We start from the raw sequence: 23,366 nt of genomic DNA on the forward strand, positions 1-23,366 counted from the left end.
TAGGAAGATGTTTCATGTGTGAATCTGAACTGTTTTTCCTGAAGATGCATTTTTCTGGATAGGAAGAAGATGTCCTCGATCAAGGGTAGCGGCCCATACATCACATATCTTAATGACATTCACTTGAGTCTTCTCAAAGTATTTCATAAGTAAATATGGTATTTTCAGTTTAAGGCTGGAGATACCAGGGAGCAGACATGGGAGAGTCCTGCGTCTTATCCCCTAATGGTGTCCAGATTGGGGCCTAAAGTAATGGGTGAGATGGGGACTAAAAAGCAGGATCATATACCTCGGCGGCAGAAGAAACCATCGAGAAATCCCACCACAGCCTTCCCAAACTGAGAGCTTTATAAATTCCTGTTCAAGGGGTGAGACCCAGATTTGCTAAATGAGTCTTATCTTGACATCTACTAACCTAAACTTCACTCTTGAAACCCATGTAAGAAGCATAATTAAAAACTCCTTAAGTCCCCACCCTAACAGCATGACCTAGTTGAAATCACTCTGCAACATGAATCAGGATCCCCAGGTTCTACCTTGTGCCTTGCCACTTCATAGGGTGGCAAGTCAGTTTACCATTCTGTACCTAAGTTTCTTCATCTATAAAATGAAAATATGTCCACCTACTTCACTGGGTTATTTTGAGAACCAAGGGAGATAATATATGGGAAAGTGCTTTGAAAAATTCTAAAGTTATGTATAACTATAAAATGGTGTTAATAATAGCAGCATCAGAGCCCATAAACTCCACTCCGCACATTTATATTTGTGAGTAAAGAATTAGGAAAGCAGTTATTAATCAGAAGCTGTATTATGCAAAATAACTACTCTCTTCTTGCTTATAAGTTTGAAGGCAGAAAGTACTCAGTTCAAATCCCAACTCTGCCACCAGCAATGGGACCTTGGGGAATTTTTTTTTTTTTTTGGTGAGGAAGATTGGCCCTGAGCTAACATCCGTTGCCAATCTTCCTCTTTTTGCTTGAGGAAGATTCTCCCTGAGCTAACATTTGTGCCAATCTTCCTCTATGTTGTATGTGGGATGCCACCACAGCATGGCTTGATGAACTGTGTGTAGGTCCATGCTGGATCTGAACCCATGAACCCTGGGCTGCTGAAGTGGAACACATGAATTTAATCACTACGTCACCAGGCAGGCCCCACCTTGGGCAATTTTTTAATTGCTCTGGGTTTCGCTTTGCTCACACACACATACATACACACACACACAGTGAGGATAATAGATTTTTCTTGAGAATCCAATGAGATAATGCATGCAAAACGTTTGCCGCAGTGCCTGGTACACAGTAAGCACTCAATAAGCATTAGCTTAAAAAAGTATCAAACAGGGCCAGCCTTGTGGCCTAGTGGTTAAGTTTGGCCAGCTCTGCTTTGGCAGCCCAGATTCAGTTCCTGGGCATGGACCTACACCACTCGTCGGCCGGCCATGCTATGGTGGCATCCCACATACAAAATGGGAGAAGATGGGCACAGATGTTAGCTTAGGGCGAACCTTCCTCCACACACACACAAAAGTATCAAACACTTGTTGAGCACTTAGAATGTGCCAGGCCTAATTTAGCATACAAAATGAAAAGACGTGGTCCTTGTTTCAAAGAGCTAACAGTTTTCAGAGGGTGGGGGACATACATACAAATGAAAAACAATATGCTTCCTATTCCAATTGAAAGGTGTTTAGAAAATGAAACTTATAAATCTGCCTGGAAGAGATAGGTAGATAGAAACCTTCCTGAAGGAAATGTTTGACTCAAGACTTTTGAAGGGGAAGTAGAAGTTTGTGTGAAAAAAGGCTTCGTGCTTTTTATTTGGCTTTATCCCTTGCCCACAGGCGTTTGATTGCTTGCAAAGCCAAGGCTCATGTTAATGCTTGTTGGCCTTCTGGTGATTCAACCTAAACATTCCAGTGACGTCATGAGCATGATTTTGGAAACTGATTTTACTTGCTATTTTCTATATCTGAAACATCTGTTGTTTTATTTTCATTTCATAGCCTCCTTAAGAGCTGTACAAACAACTTCTTGTGTAGGGAATAGATTGGTTCCCACCACTTAAAAGTGTTAGTATCAGGGCTGGCCCCGTGGCCGAGTGGTTGCGTTCATGCGCAGGTGGGCCAGTGTTTCGTTGGTTCCGGTCCTGGGCGTGGACATGGCACTGCTGATCAAGCCATGCTGAGGTGGCGTCCCATATGCCACAACTAGAGGGACCCACAACGAAGAATATACAACTATGTACCGGGGGGCTTTGGGGAGAAAAAGGAAAAAAATAAAAGAAAAAAAAAGTGTTAATATCGTTGGTGCGTGTTGCCGATCCCTTTAAGGAGAGAAGGCAGGGAGGACTTGTCACCACTTGTCCCTCTCTAGAAAAGCTGCAGCTGGAGGTCACTAGGATAAATGGAGGTGACAAGGATTTGTTCTTCTGGAGAGAATGGAAAGTTTACAGATAGCTGTCCTTGGTCCACTTGCAAATGTGAAAATACAGAAAGCTTTCTATTTGCTGGGTACCTTGCTACCAAACTGAAGTGTCTTTCTCATTTCACCAAATACGTTAGCAGTGAATTTAGGAGTCAGAGATGTTTCCCTAAGTGGAAGAAATTTCAGGCTTTTCTTTGGGCTTTCTGCTTCTTTGATGGCAGCTAAATCCCTCGAGAACATTTAAGGAGATGTTAAAAGCTGTATTTATTCTCTGTTTCTACACCAGTAACTGCCATGTCAGAGAAATTTAATTGGCATCTAACAGAAATCATCTGTTACCTTATAAAAGTCATAGAATTTAGAGCTGCAAGAAGCTTAAAGAGCTTGTAATCCAGCCCTTCCTCATTTCACAGGTGAGGAAACTGGCCCAGACAGGCTGAGCCCAGAGTCCTCCTAGGGGGCTGTGGTGAGCATTTTGCATGATGTTGATTTCAAGAGAACCATAGTACCTTTCAGTTGCAGTGGACATAAATGAATTGTATTTTCCCCAACGTTTGGTAGCTGATGAAGATACAGATCAAAGTAAAGTAAAACTTTAGGAAGTCCCAAGAGGGGGAGAAGCCAGTAATACTGAAAGTACTGTATTGGCCCGTATGACTGGCGCTGAGTGAAAATGAGATCCATCCCAAGTCACTCAATTTTAGGGCACATGGCCCAAGAAGTTTTAAATAAGAACACGTTGTCGACAACAACAAAATAGTCACCAAGACTCTGGATAGTATCTTGACCCAAAGCCGAGACGCAGTAGCACAGAAAGTCTTCAGACTTGATATTCCACCTCGATGTGTAGATGGAGAGAGGATTCTGCGGCAGGATTTAATGTTTTTCAGAGCGAGCCCCCTCTGGAGAAATTGCAGCAGTTGGCAGGGCATAGAAAAGCCATCTCTGGCCTGCAGAAAGATCATTTTCTTAAGACTTCTGTTTGGAAGCAAGTGTGCTTGGTACATAAGCCAGGCGGGCAGATGGCTAAAAGCCCACCCGCCCTCTCTTTCCTTCCCCCAAAGAGAGATGCCCACTGCACCCTGCGCGGAGCGCTCGCCTTGGGGGTAGGGGTCTCGATCGAGTGTGTTTTCCTACCTGAGCTTCTGGGGCCCTCCTCCCGACCCTGCCCCTTCGCCCGGGGCTGGGGAGGAGAAGGGCGCTAGGGGCAGGTGCGGGGCATTTCGTCTGCCGGGCTGGTCCCCGACGGAGGGGGAAGCGTTTGCGGTGACGGAACAGAAGCCCCGAGACCTCGGCCCTTCCCGCCACTGCCTGGGCCCGGCTGCGGCCACACGCGCGCCGCCCGTCCGGGGCGCAGCGTCCGCGCGCTCGGAACCCACACACGGAACCGCGCGCCCCGCGGCTCCAGGCCGGGGCAGCAGCTCGCCGCCGCCGCGCATTCCCTCGCCGGCCGGCCGCCCGGGGCAACCCAGGGAAGCCTCCGGGCCCAGGGGCGGCGGCGGCGAGACCCCGCCCCGCCCGGCCGGCCCGCGCCTATCGCGGCCGCCGGCCTGGTCACGCGGAGAGTGGCGCTGCGGGCTCGGGGCCAGAGCCCGGCGGCTGCCGGAGTCGCGGCGGGCCGGGGCCGGGGCGGGGGTGGAGGGTGGAGGGTGGAGGGTAGAAATAAGGGCGGGCGGGCCGCGCCAGTCTCGGAGCCGCGAGGAGCCAACCTGTGCCACGCCGAGGGCGCCGAGCGAGGCGCCGACCCCCGCGCACCCATGCTGCTGACGCTGACCTGGGGCGCACTCTTCTTCCCCGGGCTCTTCGCGCTCTGCACCTGGGGGCTGCGCCGCGCGCGGCCTGAATGGACCGACACCGACTGCGTGATGATCAGCACCAGGTACGGGGCGAGGCCGGCGCCGGCCGCCCCACCCCGCCGCGCGCAGGCTGCCCGGCCACCCGCCCCGCCTGCGCCCGCCCCTGCGCCGAGCTGAGGGCGGAAAAGGGGGGCGACAGGAAGCGAGGGGGCTGCCTCCCTGGTCCTTGCCCCTCTCTGTGGCGCTGGCCAGAGCTCTCCGAAGACCCTGCGCGACCTGCCCTGGAGGGAGAAGAGAGGGTGGAAGGCTGCCCACGCGGGTCGGGATGGGCAGGGAAGCCTCCTACCGACGTCCGCCAGCTGCTTTGGGGGTCGGGGGCGCGGCGGCGGCCCTACCATTTTCCTCACCGCACTGGCAGCCTAGGGGCAAGTCAGGTTGAGGAGTTGGGCTTTACACTGTCCGCAGGACTGGATTGAGCGCGCTCCCCTTCCCTCCCTTTTTTTCTTTTCTGCCGCTCCTTAGGCTGGTTTCTTCAGTCCAGGCTGTGTTGGCCACCGGGTCAGGGATCATCATCATCCGCTCCTGTAGCGACGTGATCACCGACAGGTAACATCCAGTGCCAGGTGAAAGCAGCACAAATAACAGCGCCAAACTTTTTCTAAGTTTCCACCTTTTAGTGATTCGCAGGCATGCACACGCTCTTAGGTAGCTGGCTGATTAATGGGAAAACTCGGGCGCTCTAATTAGTCTCCTCCTCCTCTCTTTACCTCTTTGAGCATAGCCAGCTTAGGAGAAAGTAAACTGAAGAAATGCTAGAAAATGGCAGAATCTAAGTCTAATCTGAGGTATTAGAGGACAGTGTGGTCCATTGATCCCAGTTCTTTATGAGTTAGACAAGTGTGAAAATTATTCAAAAGTGGGAGTATGGCTTTTGGTTTCTTTGGGTGACCTCCCTGGGTCCTGCTCCGGAGCATTCATTGGCCATGATATGTCCAGTGTGGTCAGCAGAGCCCTTCCATGGAAAGGAACAAATCCACCACCGCTTTCCTTGCAATGCTGCTCTTGTCTTTCCTCTGGATTTGGTAAGAGCAATGAAGAGGTTTCTGGCGCTCTTAGAAAACTGACTTGTATGTGTATTAGAGCTCAGTCCAGAAGACAGGTCAGGAAATGTGCATCTACTGAAACAAATCAAAGACCAGAGTGGTCTACTTTGTATAGTATTCAGAGCTGGGCAGTGGTGGTGCTTTTTTTTTAAAGCCATCCTTATCACCTGTCTCCCTAGAACCACCCTTGCTTTCTCTCAGTGACGTTGCAGAGCCATCATCAAATGTGCAGGGAAGGTCTAGCGGCCTTTCTGGTCCTATTCTCCTGTTGACTCTGCAAAGTGTCCTGCTTTACACCTGTTGAGACTGGAATGGGAGAGGAGCCTGAGCGGGGCATCTGTCTCACTGTGACCTGCCAGTGTAGTATCAGGATCTTACTTGGGATTAATCCGGCCACCATGATGTTTATGCTTCTCTTCTTATGATTCTTTTTACACAAAACCAGTTATTGACGATGAATTGTAGATGCTGAGAGAAGACAGGTTAAGTGACCTTGATTGTAAACACCAAAGGCTAATGGTGTTTGCTTGGCTGGGCTCAATTTTTATTTTAATTGAGCATTTTCTGATCATGCAGCAAGCTCCCTCACTGCCCCAAGTTTGTCAGATCAAACTTGAAACCAGACTCCTTTGCAAAGATGAAACTAAGACAAAGGCAGCCCCGTGGCACTAGCTCTAGCTGATGTGAGGGCAAGCAGCAGACAGCCACTACACATTTCAGAAAAAGATGTCTGCATACGAGTCACTTCCAGTTCTATAGCCCCATTCTTGTTTTCCCCTCAGAAGCCGTGTGTCAGAGGCTTGAGCATAGCAGCAAACCTGAGTTTGGTTTTCAGGTTCCTCCTCTTGTCTATCTTTATGCCTGAGATTGTCTGCTTGCAAAATGGAGACAGACACATTTCTGTGCCCTCTACCTTTACATGGATGTACAAGGATGCTCTAAAGGCACCTAGATGGTCTAAAAAGGGGCCTTTTGGGGCTCATATACTGTATACCCAAGTATTTTTCTATTATACGCCTTTTCATTTTATGCCCTCATATAGAATGTCTGTAGATAGAAGGGAGTATCTATAAACCCCCCCAAGGTAGATGCAGAATGTGTTGTGGGGCCAAGGATTTCATCCTATTCTTAAAGAGGTCCAGATCCCTAAAGGGCTAAGAGTCGCAGCTCTAGGCAGTTTTCTCAATTTAGGCACTTAAGTTTGGATAGTACTTTTTACGTTTAAAATGACTGTGACACTTGTAGTTTTTTAATCTTCGCAATAACTTTGTCAGGGAAGTAAGTCAAGGATTAGCATCTTCATTTTATAAAGAAAGCTAAGTTCCAGGCCAGTGGTAGTTAAGATTCTAATCCAGATCTCTTGCTAATAAATCTTCAGAGAATTCCACCTAACAATCGCAGTTTCAGATCTTACTGAATTCGTACTGTGTGCAAAATATTAAAACCCTAGGCTCCACGCAAGGGGAGAGGCCAGTCATATTGCAGCTGAGCTTTTTAGTGGCTCTTCATAGTTATTTTACTTGGAATTGCTTCAAGAAAGCACTGGAGACCATAGATAGGCAGTAGAATAAGTAGTGCATCTTTTTCGTCTAAATGGAACTTGGTTAATCAACTTACCTGCCTGTATATTTGCCATTACTTACTTGTTTGCATGTTTCATCGTTTATGCATTATTTAGTTATGCTGTGGGAAGGGTGGACTCACTCAGGAACAGAAACTTGAATGGCACCCTCACAGAGTATATTCCCAATGTTGGAGTTTAGTGGACTGGCCCCTTAGGAGGTCATCTGAGACAAAGTTAGAAATACAGATTCGAGGGCCCTAGGCGTACCATTTATAGTCGCTGGGGAGTGGAGCCCTTAAGAGACACTGCAGATGATTCTGATGTCCAATTAGTGTAAGAACCATAAATTTTTTCTTCTACCTAACACATGGGTACTCAATAAAAACTTGCTGACTTAGTGAATCTAATCCTTCTCAGCGTAGTACATGGTTTCAATTTAGGTTTTTTTCACATAAATTTTCTGTAGAATTATGATCATTTGGGAACAAAATGTGGAAATTATAGACTTTCCCTCTAATCTGTTCTAGGACAGTGATAAACTATCATTTCAACTCAGCAAATATTGATTCAACCCCTTTGGACAAGTAAATGGGATTAGTGTCTCTTGTCCCAGCTTCTCTTTTGGTATCTGACTGCTGTAAGGTAGTCCTTGGGCTCTGGGCTCATTTCCAGACAAATTTTTCGTAATGAATAGAATTGGGGTTAGCCATAGAATGGTAAAGAAAACGACCGGTTTCCTTCCCAGGAACTCCCGAGAGTGGGTTGCAAGCAGATGCAAGAGGAAACTCCTAAGTATTGAGCAACTGAGTGGAGTTAAACTGGAAATATGGGATTTGGGACACCTTCTAAACCAGTTTCTTGGCGGGGCTGTTGAATCATTGGTAGAGGTATCTATCCCAAAGTCAGCTTCTACCACAAAATGTTGGAAAGTCCATTACAAATGAGTAGCTAAATCAGGCAAATAGAACAGCTGGTCACCTAAACATGTGGGGCCAAGTGAACACCTGCTTTCTGCCTTTGGCACTCCTGAATTTGCCCTGTAATTTAGAGAAAGTTGTTCACTCTCCTTATTTATCAGTTTCAGCATCTTCATGGTAAAGTATTTGGAGTAAAAATGGCTAAGTACAAAGCTGAATGGAATGTGTTTGAGAAGAGGCTGACTTTGAGCCTTCATAGTTGCTATCCATAATTATTCCATGGACCTTTCATATGCTTTCTTTCAGGCACTGGCTTGCCCGAGAATATATCTGGTTTTTGGTTCCATACATGATCTATGACACCTACGCCATGTACCTCTGTGAATGGTACCGAACCAGAGACCAGAACCACAGACATTCCCTCACAACTTTTCAGAACTTCCTAAGTAAAAACCGCCTCATGATCACGCACCATGCAGTCATTCTGTTTGTCCTTGTCCCCGTTGCACAGGTATGGCCTCCCAGGACAGCCACCAGCAGCCTTGGTCCCTTGTTTCTCCTGTTGAACTGCATATCTTGACCATTACTTGGGAGTCAGGATTGCCCTTCTTTTCCTTCCCTTACCTCTGGCACCCACTCTCATGCCAGCTGCTTTTGCAATTAAATCCCCAGGCAAATCATAGAGAAAAGAATCAAATCTGAAATGTTCATGATCCTCCTTCCAGCCATCCCCCAGCCCTCTGTGATTTCCTAGCATTTGTCGAAGGTTCTGTCTTTAGTTCACACAATATAAAATACAATACAAAAGAACATAAAATTTGTTTTAAAAAAATGAGAGCTTAGTCAACTAGTTACTTGCTCTAACAGTGCCAGAGAGTACTGTATACATAATTTTGATGTCACAAAAGCACAGACTTTCAAAGCAAATAGCCTCATAATTTCTCCCCATATCCATGTTTCCCATAAAAAACCAAGAAGGAAGAGAGATGGGAATGCAGAGAGGAAGCTAGTAATTCCTGAGTGCCTATCACGTGCAGGCGCTTGATTTAAGAGCTCACAGCTTTCCATTGATAATTAGAAATTATCAGGAATAGTTAGAAATTGTTAGCTCTGTACCATAGATGCAGAAGCTGGGGCTCTAAGAGTTTTTGTGCCTCAGTGGCCCTAAGTGAAGAGCTGCTAGTCTACTGTGCTGTACTGCCTTCTTGAAAAGATAAAATGAGAGTGCACCACACTCTTTAAGAAGTCTCTCTTGATTGCTTTGGGTCCCTAACATCTAGCACAGGGCCTGGCACGTTTTGTTGAACTGGACTAGCTAAGTGCCCTTGGCATGACTAAGTTAGACACCCAAAAGTAGGCTGCAGAGTTCCTTCTGGCTAACACTGAAATTCAGACAAAGCTTAGTGTGTGATTCAATCAGCTAATCTGAAATTGCCTCTGGATCCTAGGATCCTCTGGATTCGACTGTCAAAGTGCTATTGCTCTGGAAGTATCAGAATATTAACTGGGTTTACACTTGCCCAGTTAGCATTTCCCTTTCCCTTCGTGGTCTCTCAGGGTTACCCTTTTCAGTAGCCCTAGTTAGAATTTTCCTTCCGGGGGTTCCTCAACCTCCGTTTCTCATTTCCCCCTTTTCTCTTTTCATCTGCAGAAGCTCAGGGGAGACCTTGGGGACTTCTTTGTTGGCTGCATCTTCACAGCAGAACTGAGCACTCCATTTGTGTCGCTGGGCAGAGTTCTGATTCAGGCATGTATGAAAGAAATGGCAGAAACAGTGCAGAGGGAGCGGACTCTGCTTCTCTTTGGCACATTGTGGGGTTTGGAGAAACCCCTTAGTGCTAGGAAGAGCGGGATAGGAGACCCTTGAACAGACTTATAGGCCAGTTGGTCATCTGAGCCAGTGGAGATGAAATTGTAAGTTTGATCCAAACTTCACACAGCTTTGTATGTATTTATTTCTGGCCACAGATTTTTTTTTTAATCCACTGTTCCTGTGCTCCTGTCAGCGGGGTGGCTTAGGCCCAATTCAACATCGCTATTGGAAAAGCTACGAGGCTATGTGCATGCATAAAGACAGCAGCGCTCAATCTTTTCTACAAGTGTCAGAAAACTGGATACTTGGCATTCACTGTTGCGGGTCTTGGGCTTGTCATTCCCTGAAGGCCCAACCTCTCAGTGACCCTGCATTCCCCTTCCCTCTTCTTTTGCAGCTAAAGCAGCAGCACAGCCTTCTGTACAAGGTGAACGGGATTCTCACGCTGACCACCTTCCTCTCCTGTCGGATCCTTCTGTTCCCCTTCATGTACTGGTCCTACGGCCGACAGCAGGGACTCAGCCTGCTCCGAGTGCCATTCAGTATCCCCTTCCACTGCAACGTGGCCAACGCCTTCCTCATTGCTCCCCAGATCTACTGGTTCTCTCTGCTGTGCAAGAAGGCAGCCCGGCTCTTTGACACTCCCCCAGCCAAAAAAGATGGTTAATTGCTCCCAGGAGTCAGCCAGTGAGGGTGCCTCCTCACACTATCTGCCTTCTTCACTCAGTATTCCATGGACCAGATTGTGCCCTGGGTGGCCTCAGCCTTTTGGGTATTGATAAGCAAATGGGTTTGAGTTTTTCTACAGAATATTCATATTACCTCCCTCTTCTAACCTGCCCCTTTTGCAAAAGCACTTTTTTCTTAGTAACAACGATCGGGTCCTATCAGACCTCCATTGGCAGCAAGTGGTTTTAATGCAAGCTCAAGGATGCTTCCTTGGGTTTTATCTCAAGGGCTCTGGGAGGTAGAAGCATGCGGTGTGGAGATAGGTGGACCAGGGCAATAAGTATTTGGGCCCCCGCCTGGCCCTAATACTGGCGGCTACCCACCTTTCCAACCACTCAGGGCAGTATCCACACATACTGGGCCAGCAGAAGCAAGTGATGACTTGGTTCTTGCAATAATTTCTTGTGATGTTGGCCTGGGAAAATCGTTGTGGGTAGGTAGTTTTTTATTGTTTACTAGATAAGCCATTGGTCCTTTGCCTCATCCTTTCATCCACGTGCCAACATTGAATTCTGGTGTCTACTGACTTCCAATCAGAAGTCTCACTGGCAGGGGAGGGTAGGAGGCAGGGATGGGAACCTGAAGCACTTGAGTAGGTAGGAAGGCCAACAGGTCTGCACCTTTGCAGGCTGACGGTAAAGACCAGTGTCAAACCTGTGAGCTTGTTGTAAACACAAATATTATTCCCTTTTAAACATGTCCCCACAAGCCCAGCTTTCCCCCATACCCACACGCACAGGATGCTCTTATGAAAAACTAGGGGTGAAGTGAAAATGACGGCTACCGAGCTATTTACTGGGTAATCCCACTCTTTGACACTGTCCTTTTCATATGCAGTAGAAATGGACTTCTCTATTCCAAACCGTGACAGACTGCCTCCTGATATATGCCACAGCTTGTGGTCCAAAGTCTGTTCCTATGGGAGTATATCGCCATCTAGCCAGAGGCTGGAGAGCAAGAGTGCAAGATAGTCTTGGCCAAAATGCATCCTGTGGACTGACTCCTTCACCCACCATTTGCAACTGGGGTCCTCTGGTGCCAACGCTAATCATTCCTCATCAGCTAGGATGGGTTTTAGAAACTGTGCTACCATGAAGTTTTTTTCAAGTGGCAGTGAAAGACTAGAGTTTTTAGTGTCTTAATTCATTGTTGTCCATGAACTCTTAAAGTACTGAGTATGTAACAGTCTCAAATTTTGACTATTTCAGTCTTTAATGGGTGCCATTTAAAAAACCTAAAGTGCTGTAATTTTTTTTTACTGTTTACTATCAGTATATCTTTATAAATCATCCCTGTGATGATTAAGCTGCACTAATATTTCCCAACTTATTCTCATTTGTGAAATACATCAGTACCAACTTCCTGTAAGATCCATCCTGTGACCTGACTTTTCTGGCCGCTGTGTGCTATTACTGTTTCTGATCTGTGTTCGCATCCATGCAGCCGGCAGGGGTGGGTGTTGGGGGTGGGGGAGGTTAACGCTTTCAGCCTCCAGGAGAGCCTAGCTCATACCTTACTTTAACGCGTTTCTGCAATTCATGGTTCCAAGAACACATTGCAGGGTCCTAGAGTTCAAGCCCAGTGGTCACATAACTTTAGGCCCTTTCTTCTCTTCCTAGGTGAATCCCAGTTAGGAGTTGGGAGGGTGGAAACCCAACAGTAGGCCACAGAGCCAGCCCACTTTAGGTGGGAGCGGGGACCTGAATAATGCCCCATTTTGAGTGAGGGTATGGATATGAAGGAGGTGACGGGATATATCCTTTTCCCTTGCCTCCCAAATTAAACACCTCACCAACCAGTTCTCATAGTTCTGTAATACACCCTGGACACCTTTAATTTGCATTTTTATGCTTCTGCCTGCTCTCACTCTTGAAAACCATGACAACCCACCCCAGGCAGAAGATAATTACACCCACCCTTTAAACACAGCAGAGATGTGTTTACCAGACCTGGTGTTAGCACAGCCCCTTCCGGATCGACCGAATGGTTAGAGCTAAGACCGTATGGCAGAAGTCCTCAACCAGGAAGACACCATTTTCTTGAGGTCATTAATCTGCCCCCTAACATTGACTTTTCTGGGTCCAATCCTCTCCTTTTACAGTGGTATGGGCCTTTTGACCACACAAATCACATGGCCAATTGGTGGCAGAAGAGTTCTTTTCCTAGTTGCTGCCCTTTCCAGGACACTGCAGAACGACTCTGGAAGAGGGTTTCAGTGCAAAGGAACATCATACATAGCTTGTAATTTGTCTTGCTTGGGCGGTTTCGCCTTTGGACTGACTTCCCAAGTTCTAGGGTGGAGAAGTCCAGTTACGAACGTGCTCCTCCCAGCCTGACTTGATCTTTAAGACTCTAGCTGAGCCCAGTCTCAGAGTGTATCTAGACTATTGAGGAGAAAGACTCAAAAGAGACAAGAGGAAACAAGAGACTTTTATTATAATTTGTATGTTACAAATACCTAAGAAACTACTTTCTTTACACCATTATTGCCATATACTTTTTGGCTTGTGGACAATTTCAGATAACCAAAAAGTTTGTGTTTCTCAGCTCTAGCCCCTGCAGACCCCACCAAGTTGAGGCCCAGTGTCTTCTGATCTACAAGGTCAGAAGTTGCTGATCTTCTGCAGCAAGGTTTGGCGCCACTCCTCAGGGCTGATGTTCTCGGCAATGGACTTTAAGAAGCGCTGCTCATTTACCTTCTGGAGCAAGGAGCTAACAGAAGGGTTGGTCTTGCTCAGCGTTTCGTAGCAGGTGAGGATTTCCAAGGCCAAAACGTAGAGTGGTTCACACACCTCTTGGTGGAGCATGGCCATGATGTGCAGAACATGACAGAATACCTGAGTGTAAAAAAACAGGGTCTCCTGAGTCAGGTCCTGTTCTTGTCCTTGGGCCCATGGGCCAACTGATTGTATTAACCTCACTGAGTCCAGGAGGTTGGTCAGACTGCCACAGAGGAGTTTGACTACATGGCTCCAGCCTTCCATAGGAAGCCAATTACGACAACTCTGGCTGCAGAGAAACTGGAAAGCTCTCAGGAAGAGTACGGAGAGTTGGAGCTCCTGCGCAAAGGGCTTCAGGTTGAGCAGAGGAACAAACTGAATATATTCCAGGCTATAAGGGACATGCAGGAGCTGTTTCTCCAACAGTCTCCTGGTCAACTGGTAAAGGTACTGCCACTCTTGGGGGCTGCACCAAGGCATGACTTGCACCAGGGCCACCAGAAAGCCCTTGCTGAACAATCTGACCTCCTCAGGGTTACCCACATCTACCACCAGGAGGGAGAGCATCCGTTCAGAGATGCTGCTGGAGATGTAGCAGCACTCCATCCAGGCAAGAAGCCCTGTGCCTGGCCCATAGCCAGGGTGGGCCTGGGAGGTCCACTCATCCTCAGAGAGCTTGCAGATCTCAAAAAGTGTGGCTGGCACCTCACACTTGAAGTGGCCCTCAAAGAAGTTTTTCAGTCTCAGGCCCACAGTCCAGTCTAGTTGCTCCAACTTCCGGTGGAGCCAGGACAAGGACTTGATCCAGGTGTCTGGGGAGAAGGTCTTGGCATTAGCTAATACAGTCTCACAGAGGAGCTCCAGAATATGGATCACCAGATCCTTGCCATCCAAGGAGAGGCAGCGCTTCTCCTTGGGGAGCTGCCAGTACTTGCTAAAGCAATCCAGGAGCTGGCACAAGCTGAAGATGAGGGGGAATGGAGAACACGTCTGGAGCCAGTATTCCTCCAGGCACGCATTGGCTTCAAGAGTCTGGATGAAGATCTTCAGACTGAGGTCCACCTCTTCAACATCTAGCATCAAGAAAGGCAGGACAAACTCCTTTAGCACCTCATCTGGCTCAAGAAGAGCAGCAACTGGAATCCCCTGGGGCTTCACAGGCCTCACCAGGTAGCCCAGGAGCTCCAAGAACTGCTTTTCTTCCTTGGGTGTAGAGAACTTTGTCCACACAGTTTCTTTGAGGCATGACACCATGAAAGTGATGGATGGATCTGGACCCTGCTCTTCTGTGAACCTAAGGGCCGGGAAGGCAGTGAGAATCTGAGCCAGGAACTTATGGGTGCCGAGATTGACCACAGCCATGCTGCACATTTTCTTCACTGTCATCTCCGGGTGCAGTATTACCAGGCGGGCCACAGAAGCTACAGCTTTAGCCAAGCCCTGTTCAGAGGCACTCTGAGCAAGCTGGTTGAAAGTCGTATTGAGGTCTTCCTGAAACCCCTCCAAGTAAGCTAGCAACTTCTCAGAGAGGCCCTTTCGCCCCCAGGAAAGCAGGACACCTGAGAGGACTTTATTTTTATCTGGAAGTGACAGGTCTGCATAACATTCCAGGATCAAGTTGATCACTTGTTTGAGCTGAGGTTCGGGGATGGCTCTGTCTGTCGTGCTGACTTCTATCACTGTTTCCAGCAGCTTTAACACCAAGTCTGGCTCTCGGAAGAGAGCCTGGTTATTAACCAGGCATGCTAGCCACTCGTCTGAGAAGGCCCACTGCTTCTCAGAAGCAAAAATGTAGCACATTTCCATATGCCGGTCCATCTTCTGCTCAATAATGGCCATGGCGATCGAGGCGGTGATGTCCTGCTCGAAGCCCTTGTTCTTCAGTACCCTGTTTGTTTTCCTCAGGAAGTCCTCGACACACTCTGCCAGCTCAGAGACTACCTGCCTCTCCTCCTTGGACAAGCCCGTGGTATTCAGGTACAGCTTCAGGTTCTGGCTGAAGGAAGTCAGACTGTCACACAGCCGATAGCTGTCATAATTGGTCCCTTGGCTGCTATTGAGCATGGTCTGCAGCTCTTCCCCCCACTCCCGCAGCAGGCTGCGCAGGAACTCAAACCCCACGAAAATCGTCTCGCTCGGAAGTTTGGCCAGTGAGCTCAGGCTGACGTCCCGTTCTGCCTCCTTTACCTTCTCTGCCAGTGCCTGTTGGTGATATGGGTTCTGGGTGTCTGAATTCCACACGGAGATCACTGTGGCCAGTTTGTCTAGATATACAGTTGCAGACACTTCCTGGGGGTCGTCCTCCATCAGTGCAAACACAGTGAGCATGTCAGCCAAGTTGGCTAATGCACAGCACTTCATCCCAGGGCACAGGATTCTATTTTGAATTTGCTTCAGCCCCGTAAGCAGCATGGCCAACAGTGGCATGGTAGGACACACATCTGGGTCTGACTTAAACCTCTTTGGAGGATGGGAGAACTCATCTGTAGAGGACAAGTACTTATGGGCCATTGTCCTAAACTGAGAGAGCAGGGGGTCCTGCTGATTGCCCTTGTGCTTCATCATTTCCCACCAGACATCAAGGAAAAAGGCCACATCCTTTGACGAAGTGTCAATCATCATGTGCTCCAAAAAGTGCTCTAGTTCCGCACGGCAGATGGTGGTGGGCAGGGCCATTAGGAGCTGGATAAAGAGTCCAGAAGCTTCCAGGGACTTGAGCAGCTCAAAAAGGACCGTGTGATTGATGGTAGGGATCATGTTGCCTACGGAGAAGAACACATCTTCCTGCCACCGAGTTTCAGTGTCAGAAGGGGTGACAGGGTAAGGCTGAAGAACTTTTGCCCAGATGATGATCAGAGCTTTCTTCTTCCAGGCGAAGGGTTGGGAGCATGCTGTGGAGGAGATCTCCCTCAAGGCCTCCACAATGGGCCGCCCAACATGCTCCCAGTCAGACTTTGTCAATTCTGCCAATGCTTTGGGGCGGAACAGCTGCTCAGCCAGCAAGAAGCCCCCATGCAGAATAGTCATTTCTTCACAGATATTCAAGGGTCCTGCACAGAGAGAAGCCCAATAAGATAGTGTGGTGAAAAAATTCTCAAAACAGTAAGCAGAGCTTAGAGGGAGAGACAGCAGTTAGTGGGCTGGCTGTCATTATCAGGCTTAGAGATGATAAGGGTTCTAAATGAAATCAATGGGAGAGGGGGGAGAAGGGATGGTTCTAAGAGGCGCTGCAGAGCTGGAGTCAAAAGCACTTACCCGAGGAATGAGAAAGGATCCCCAGCTCTCTAGCCTGGAACTGGGATGACAACAGTTTCCAATTGGAAACAGGGAACGCAGGAGAATCAGAACAGGTCTGGAGGGAACACTGTTCAGATTTGGTTATCTGGAGTTTGAGGCAGAACATTAAGGTAGAAATGTCCTCCAGCAATGGAAATGAGGGGTTGAAGCTCAGGAGGAAAGTCAGCCCTGAAAAGTGACTCGGGGAGGAATCTGCCCAGAGGGGATCACTGGAACCAAGGAAATGACAGAGATCCTGCAGGAAAAGCCGATGAAGAGGAAAAGCTGGACTGCTGAGGCCAGGCCCTCCAGCAAAGGGTGGGCCAGCAGAGGATTTGGGGAGGAACAGCTTGAGAGAGAGAGTGGACAGCACAAGGACAGCACCAAACCACAGGAGCCACCAAGTACGTACTGCAGGACATGACAATTGACTTTCTAAGTAAGGATGCAGACTAGGAGGGGTCCAGAAGCAATCAGACAAGCCCTACCTTCCCCCTTTTCCTTTAGAGCCTTGTCTTGCAACCAGATTTCAGATGTTCCGCTTTTCAGGGAAACAGTTCATCCCATGGCTCTTTCCATCAAGGAGAACAAGCTACTAAAGGCCCTGGTTCTTTGGTAGAAACTGAGAGGTAGATAGAAAAAAATACTGCACTAGATTAAGAAGGAAAAGTCCTTCCTTCAGTGAGCCATGAATCGACACAGCCTTATCAAGGAGGCATCTTGGGATGTTTAATTGGACGTGTTTAAATACGAGCTCAGCCACTTAAAGGCAGTGTGGTCTTGGACAGATTACTTCCCTGAGCTTCCCTTTGCCTATGTGGGGATAACACAGGTTTCATATTATGACTTGGAGGATCAAATGCTATATGCTAGTTGAGCCCTTGGCCCTGGGTTGGTGCTCACTGTTAGCTCTCGATCCCATGTGCCAGGGCTGCTGAGGGTTAAGTATGATACAGCTACGATAAGAGTCAGGCTACGAAGAGCCTGATTAGCTGCTCAATAAATGCTGGTTTCCCTAAGCCCTTCCATTGTTGGCAGAACCAGAATATTGTCACTAGTCTTGGCCTCTCCCAGTTCAGAAATGAGAAAGGACATAGGTCTTTCTCAGGTATGTTCTGTTGGCCCAGAAACTACATCAGAGTACAAACACTGCTCACTATTCAGTATTCCTGACTCCTCTGCTCCCAAGGCCCAGAGATGCCACTCCTTCGTCAGTCCCTCATGCCCTCAAGAACACATTTTCCCCCTTTTCACATGCCAGGAGCCAACAGAGAGAATCCTGCTTCCAGGAGACTACAGAATACTCGGCCCCTCTGACCATTTAAGGGAGCAGCAAAAGGCCAAGGGCTCAGTCTTCCTAGGCAACCATGGTGAAGGCAATCCACCTTGGCTCCCAGCAGCCGAGGCAGGCGCCCAGGGAGGGTTAGGCTACTGAGGGCTCTCTCTAGGCGTCCTGGCCCTTCTTTCTGGCTCAGACTGCTCTCCCATATATGTTCCCTTATGACTGTAAATTTAACTTTATTGCATTATCAGCTCAGCTGAGATGCTTGCCCCCAACACCTACCTTCCAGAGACATAATCCATAAGGACATACACGTGCTATTTAAGGGAATAAGTCCCAGAAGCAGTTACTACCTGAGCGTCCCAAGTGTTTTATCACTGCTGGTTAACTGGTGCTTGTGAGTGCCCACTCGTTATGTTTAAGTGCTTATCCTGTGCCAGGCTCTGTGCCAGGTGCTATGCATATAAGATCTCTTGTAATCTTCAAGCCAACCTTTGGAGGACTATTGCCGTTTTAGAGATGGGAACACAGACTCAGAAACAATTTGCTCAGGATGTCACAACTGCAAAGCGGTGCGGCTGGGACAGAAATCACCACAGCTGCAGGGCTGCAAACTCTTCCAGCTTTACCGTGCCACCACTGAAGAAGTGGCTGGGGACAGGGACCCAACCATTTCTCCACAGCCTACTACAACTGGCACATCTTGGGGTACCGTGCCCCAATTCTCCCAGAACAGCCTCCTGGTCTTATCCAGCAGGGTGGGAGGCTGGGCGGGAGCCACCGATATTAGCCGCTCCCCGCTCGCTTCTCTCAGCCTTGCCACTGAGGATTCTGAATCGACGTGCACGTGCCCCTCGGCTGCTGCAACCCCTCCCCACAACCGCTGGTCGGAGGAACGCTGGCTCCGTACCAGACCCTATACACGTGCTCTCCACGCAAACGCCCCTCAACTCTGTGAGGCGGGTACATTTTATCGATGAGGACCTCACGAGCCTAAGGCACTTGCTGAAGAACTTAGACGTTCAATAAATGACACCGTCGGGGCAGCCGGGATTCCCCGGCACGTCCTCGAGCCCAGCATGTTCCAAAACACGTGCACGAGCCCGGTCCACTTGCAGGGACCCTAACTTCACATCCGCTTGGCCTTTCGCGTGGAAAGGCGCCCCGAGTGGCAAGCCGCCGGCCAAGGCGCGGCGGGGTCGGGGCTAGAGCCCGGCCTCCCGACCCCCGTTCTCCGAGGACACCTGGCCCTCCAACACCCCTCCCCGCCCCGGAGCTCCCCCTTGGCCCGGGCCCGCTCAGCACCGCCCGGTCGCCCGCTGCGGGATGCGGCCCAGGCAGACCCGGAACAGGAGAGCCAGGACACCCACCTAGGTCCATGGCGGCGACGCTGGCAGCGGCACGGGCCGCCCCTCCCCCGCAAGGCCGCGCGCGGCGCAGGCGCCACGGCACAATGGGCAGCGCGGGGGGCGGGACAATAGGCCGCGCCTCAGGGACCGCCCCAGTCCCAGCCCCGGCTGCGCGCGGTCGGCACACGCGTCCTGCTGCTCGGCGCGCACGCGCAATCCTCACCAACGAGCCCGCAGCGCCCCCTATCGGCCCGAGGCCTCCAGCCGGCCAACAAGCAGGTGCCGGCGCCTCCCTCCCGCCCGGCTGGCCCGCCCTTCCCTCTCCCTCCGCCCCGCCCGCCCCAGGTCCCCAGGCCCCGTCGCCGCCTGTTCCTTGCTGCTCTCGGCCACGCATCTGTCCAGTCCCCTGCCTAGCCCTGCTTCCTGAGTCCTGGTCGGTGCTACTCCATCCCTGACCCTGCATGCTCCCCTGCTCGGTAACTCCCGGGGTCCCCCGCTCACAGTTCACCCACACGGAATGCCCCTCCCCAGACCGCCCCCTAACCAGCATAGACGCGCCACTCTCCGAGCGGCTTCCGCCCCCGCAGCGGCTCTCCCGCTCTCAGGCTCTCTGACCCCTCCGCTAGCCCCACAGCCTACAATCTTCCCCAGCGCTCCGCCTTCTGACAGCAGCAGCAGCACCTTAATTTTCTGGCATCATAGATGCCTTTGAAATGTTAATGGGCTTTCTCCCCAGAAAATGCACTGTGCAAGAACTGTGGGGCAGATGCAATCCAGTGGGCTCTAGTTTGCAATCTGTACTTTATAAAAACACACATTTGATTTCCGAGAAAACACACAGAAATATCCTATGTTCTTCTCACACATTACCGTTTCTTTTTCTCCCCTTTCCTTCTTCCCAGACTTAATCACCAGCCTCAAGTGTTTCTAACTGTCCACCCTCCAGTTTCTAGCACCAGATACCACCTAGAAAGGACCGAGGGGCCGGCCTGAGCTCCCGCAATGTGCCAGGTGGAGTTTGAGCTGGCCTGTGCTGCTATCAAGCAGTTGAAGGGACCTGTGAGCGATCAGGAGAAACTGTTGGTGTACAGCTTCTACAAACAGGCTACCCAGGGCGACTGCAACATCCCGGCCCCGCCCGCCACAGACGTGAAAGCCAAGGCCAAGTGGGACGCGTGGAACGACAAGAAAGGGATATCCAAGATGGACGCCATGAGGATCTATGTTGCCAAAGTGGAAGAACTGAAGAAAAATGATACTGGTTAAGGAAAGTAGCGTGTCAATCAGAATGAGGTAGCGCGGGGAGAAGGGCTTTTTAAAAGACCTGAATGGCGGAAGTGTCCTGAAACGTAACCACCATAGCTGGGGCATCAATAAATCACTTACACCGCATACAGTGATTGTCTGCTGTTGGCAAAGCGAGGAACTCTAAGTGACTGTGAGAGTCCCGGGCAGGTGTCCACAATATATAAAAAGCATCTCTCCTGTGGGGAAAGTCCATCAAAACTGGCTTTCTCTCTGATTCTGAGTAGTCTTTCTATTCCCAGAGTGTTGGTAGCTATTTGGCAGGAGTAGAAGGCTGAGGGGAGAATCATGCTGTGAAAATGCCCAAGACTTGAGGTCAGTGAGCCGGTTCTCTGGAGCTCCCCTCTGGGGGAGAGGGGAAGGAGGGAGGGGAGGCTGAGGTCCCTTATCTCTTCAGGGGTTATGGATTCACACTAAACCCCCATTTCAGAGGAGAAAGGGGCCTTGTCTTCCAAAAAGCTAGTCAAGTCCTACTACAGACAGCGCCTACTTGCACACAGGCCTGATGAAGTTAATGTTTTGAGGGAAGTGAAACTTTTAGTGAAGTAATTGATGCACCACAACAGAGTTGAGAAACACTGGAGCAGTGGTTTCAAAATCCCAGCCTCTGAAAGACTCTTCTAAGGCCACACAGCCAAGTTCCTTGGGACCACTCCATGGCTAACCTTGGTCTCTGCTGGGGCATGCTGGTGGGACAACATGTATGTAAGTACGTCTGTGGCTTTTGGTTTAGGAGCACAACACACCCGGTAACCTATGCGAGGGCCACAGTACCTGAGCTCAGCTTCTGCCCCTTGTCATGGAGGCATTGATGCAGAGTGCTGCCGTGGTGGGACACAGTGCTCAATGGCATGATTAAAGACATTCCAGGGAAAAAGCTCTGCTGGGGCATGGAATTCCCCAATACTTTTCCTCAATTAAAAACTATTTTCTTTTTTTTTTTTTTTTTATTAATGTTATGATGGATTACAAGCTTGTGAAATTTCAGTTGTACATTTTTGTTAGTCATGTTGTGGGTACACCACTTCCCCCTCCGTACCCTCCCCCCACCCCCCCTTTTCCCTGGTAACCACCGTTCAGATCTCCTTCTCAATATACTAATTTCCACCTATGAGTGGAGTCATATAGAGTTCGTCTTTCTCTGACTGACTTATTTCGCTTAACATAATGCCCTCGAGGTCCATCCACATTGTTGTGAATGGGCCAATTTCGTCTTTTTTTATGGCTGAGTAGTATTCCATTGTGTATATATACCACATCTTCTTTATCCAATCATCAGTTTCTGGGCATGTAGAATTAAAAACTATTTTCATAGACATCAGGCAGCTCCAGTTCATAAAGACCATTAAACAATAGAAGCAAAAACCACAAAGACTTCAGAGGACGAAGAAACCAAATCTCACCAGATCTCTTCAGGATCTTCTGTTCACCAATTTGCCGGAAGCTGCTATAAACCAAGTACATTCCTTGAGAATGTGAAGTACACCCAGGACAGCAGTGATGACAAACGTATTCCCTATAACTATAAGCTGCGCATGAGCCACACTGCACAATAATTGTGCTGTTCTCTCTTCTTTGGAGGATATTATGAACACATTTTGAAGCTTTTAGGACTATGATTTATATTAAATGTGAATTAATAGTAAAAGTAATAATGGAACATCTTGCTCCAAAATGTGGCGTCAGTTTAGGAGCTGTAGGCATAGCCATACCATTCTGTAAATCATTATAAAACCTGATAAAGTAAAAGTGTACCATAATTAGAACTGCAGAAAGCAACTGTAAGATACATTAAAAAAAAAAAAGCAGGTATAGTGTACACAGTGTATTCTATTTGGTGGGAAAAAGGAAGAGAATAAAAAAATATATATTTGTATGCTTAATAAGTAGGAGGCGGGGGAGTGGAGCTGATGGGGATGCGCAGGAGCCAGACTTTTCAATGTCTACCTTTTTATGCTGTTTTGATTTTTGAACCATAGACTCTCCTACCTTATAAAGAGTCTGAGGCAAGGGCACTTCTTTTTTTTTTTTTTTTTTTAAAGATTTTATTTTTTCCTTTTTCTCCCCAAAGCCCCCCGGTACATAGTTGTGTATTCTTCGTTGTGGGTTCTTCTAGTTGTGGCATGTGGGACGCTGCCTCAGCGTGGTCCGATGAGCAGTGCCATGTCCGCGCCCAGGATTCGAACTAACGAAACACTGGGCCGCCTGCAGCGGAGTGCGCGAACTTAACCACTCGGCCACGGGGCCAGCCCCTGAGGCAAGGGCACTTCTTTACTGATCACAAGGCCAAAGTAAATTTCCTATAAATTTCCCAAGGGTAAACATAAGAAATCTTAGACCAAACTAAAATTTCCCATTAATTCTTACCATAAATTTCAGTGGAGAAAAGTTGGAGCCTTCCTGGAATCTCTGCTAAACCACAATGGCGCTGTCTGACAGACGAGATGGGCAAAAGTCACATAAAGGAGCACTGAATATTCATGGCTTTGCTAATTCCACCAAGAGGTCAGGCAAATATGGATTTCATACAACTCTCCAGGCGGGAGAACTCTTGCAATACAGCCATCCTAAATCTCTCTGGATTTAAACCCAAGGGATATATGAACTTAAACTTACTATGCTAGGACTCCACAAGTCAAAAGACAAAATGACTACTCTGAAAACACTACTCTGGAGAAACTGAAAAACTTTCCGACTTCATCTGTTTAAAAACACCAGCTTGGGAAAACCATCTTTCTTACATCCTTGTTTTCTAGTTGATCATACCATCCCCAAAGATGGGGAAGTAATCATAACTTTTGGGTTAAAATTACTAGCTGCACTATGCAGAGATAAATTTTTGGATTATCAAAAAGGCCAAAGTTGTACACTAAATGGTTTTAGGATGAATTAAACACTAAAGATTGCAACAAAGGAAAAATGACAGGCAGTGAGATAAATAAAAAGGGGCTTCTATCATGAAGCCATACTGTCCCAGGTAGATAAACCACATTAACTTAGACCATACACAGCTGTACCTTTAAGAGAAAAACATTTTGGTACGTTAAAATATAAGATAAGCAGATAAAAAGGAATGGAGTGTG

The 23,366-nt window shown here is 48.5% G+C and overlaps 2 protein-coding genes across 3 annotated transcripts; one reads left to right on the forward strand and one right to left on the reverse strand.

Annotated features, from left to right (window-relative positions):
- Positions 1–4,125: 4,125 nt before the first annotated feature.
- Positions 4,126–11,719, forward strand: TLCD3A (TLC domain containing 3A). Of its 2 annotated transcripts, XM_044745461.2 has the most exons (5): positions 4,126–4,308; positions 4,748–4,831; positions 8,116–8,320; positions 9,461–9,556; positions 10,020–11,719. In XM_044745461.2, exons 1-5 carry the CDS (start codon positions 4,187–4,189, stop codon positions 10,287–10,289), a joined length of 777 nt encoding a protein of 258 aa, XP_044601396.1. In that variant the 5' UTR covers positions 4,126–4,186; the 3' UTR covers positions 10,290–11,719. The 2 variants fall into 2 exon arrangements, with proteins under 2 accessions (XP_044601396.1, XP_044601397.1); XM_044745462.2 differs by lacking the exon at positions 8,116–8,320 and having other exon boundaries at positions 4,176–4,308.
- A 1,049-nt stretch (positions 11,720–12,768) lies between these two features.
- Positions 12,769–19,197, reverse strand: GEMIN4 (gem nuclear organelle associated protein 4). The gene is made up of 2 exons (XM_014826915.3): positions 19,000–19,197; positions 12,769–16,121 (listed from the first exon to the last, which is right to left on the reverse strand). The coding sequence occupies exons 1-2, from the start codon at positions 19,007–19,009 to the stop codon at positions 12,955–12,957; spliced, it is 3,177 nt and encodes a 1,058-aa protein (XP_014682401.2). The 5' UTR covers positions 19,010–19,197; the 3' UTR covers positions 12,769–12,954.
- Positions 19,198–23,366: the final 4,169 nt, after the last annotated feature.

This window comes from Equus asinus, chromosome 13 (assembly GCF_041296235.1).
Source record: "Equus asinus isolate D_3611 breed Donkey chromosome 13, EquAss-T2T_v2, whole genome shotgun sequence".
Taxonomy (NCBI): Eukaryota; Metazoa; Chordata; class Mammalia; order Perissodactyla; family Equidae; genus Equus; species Equus asinus.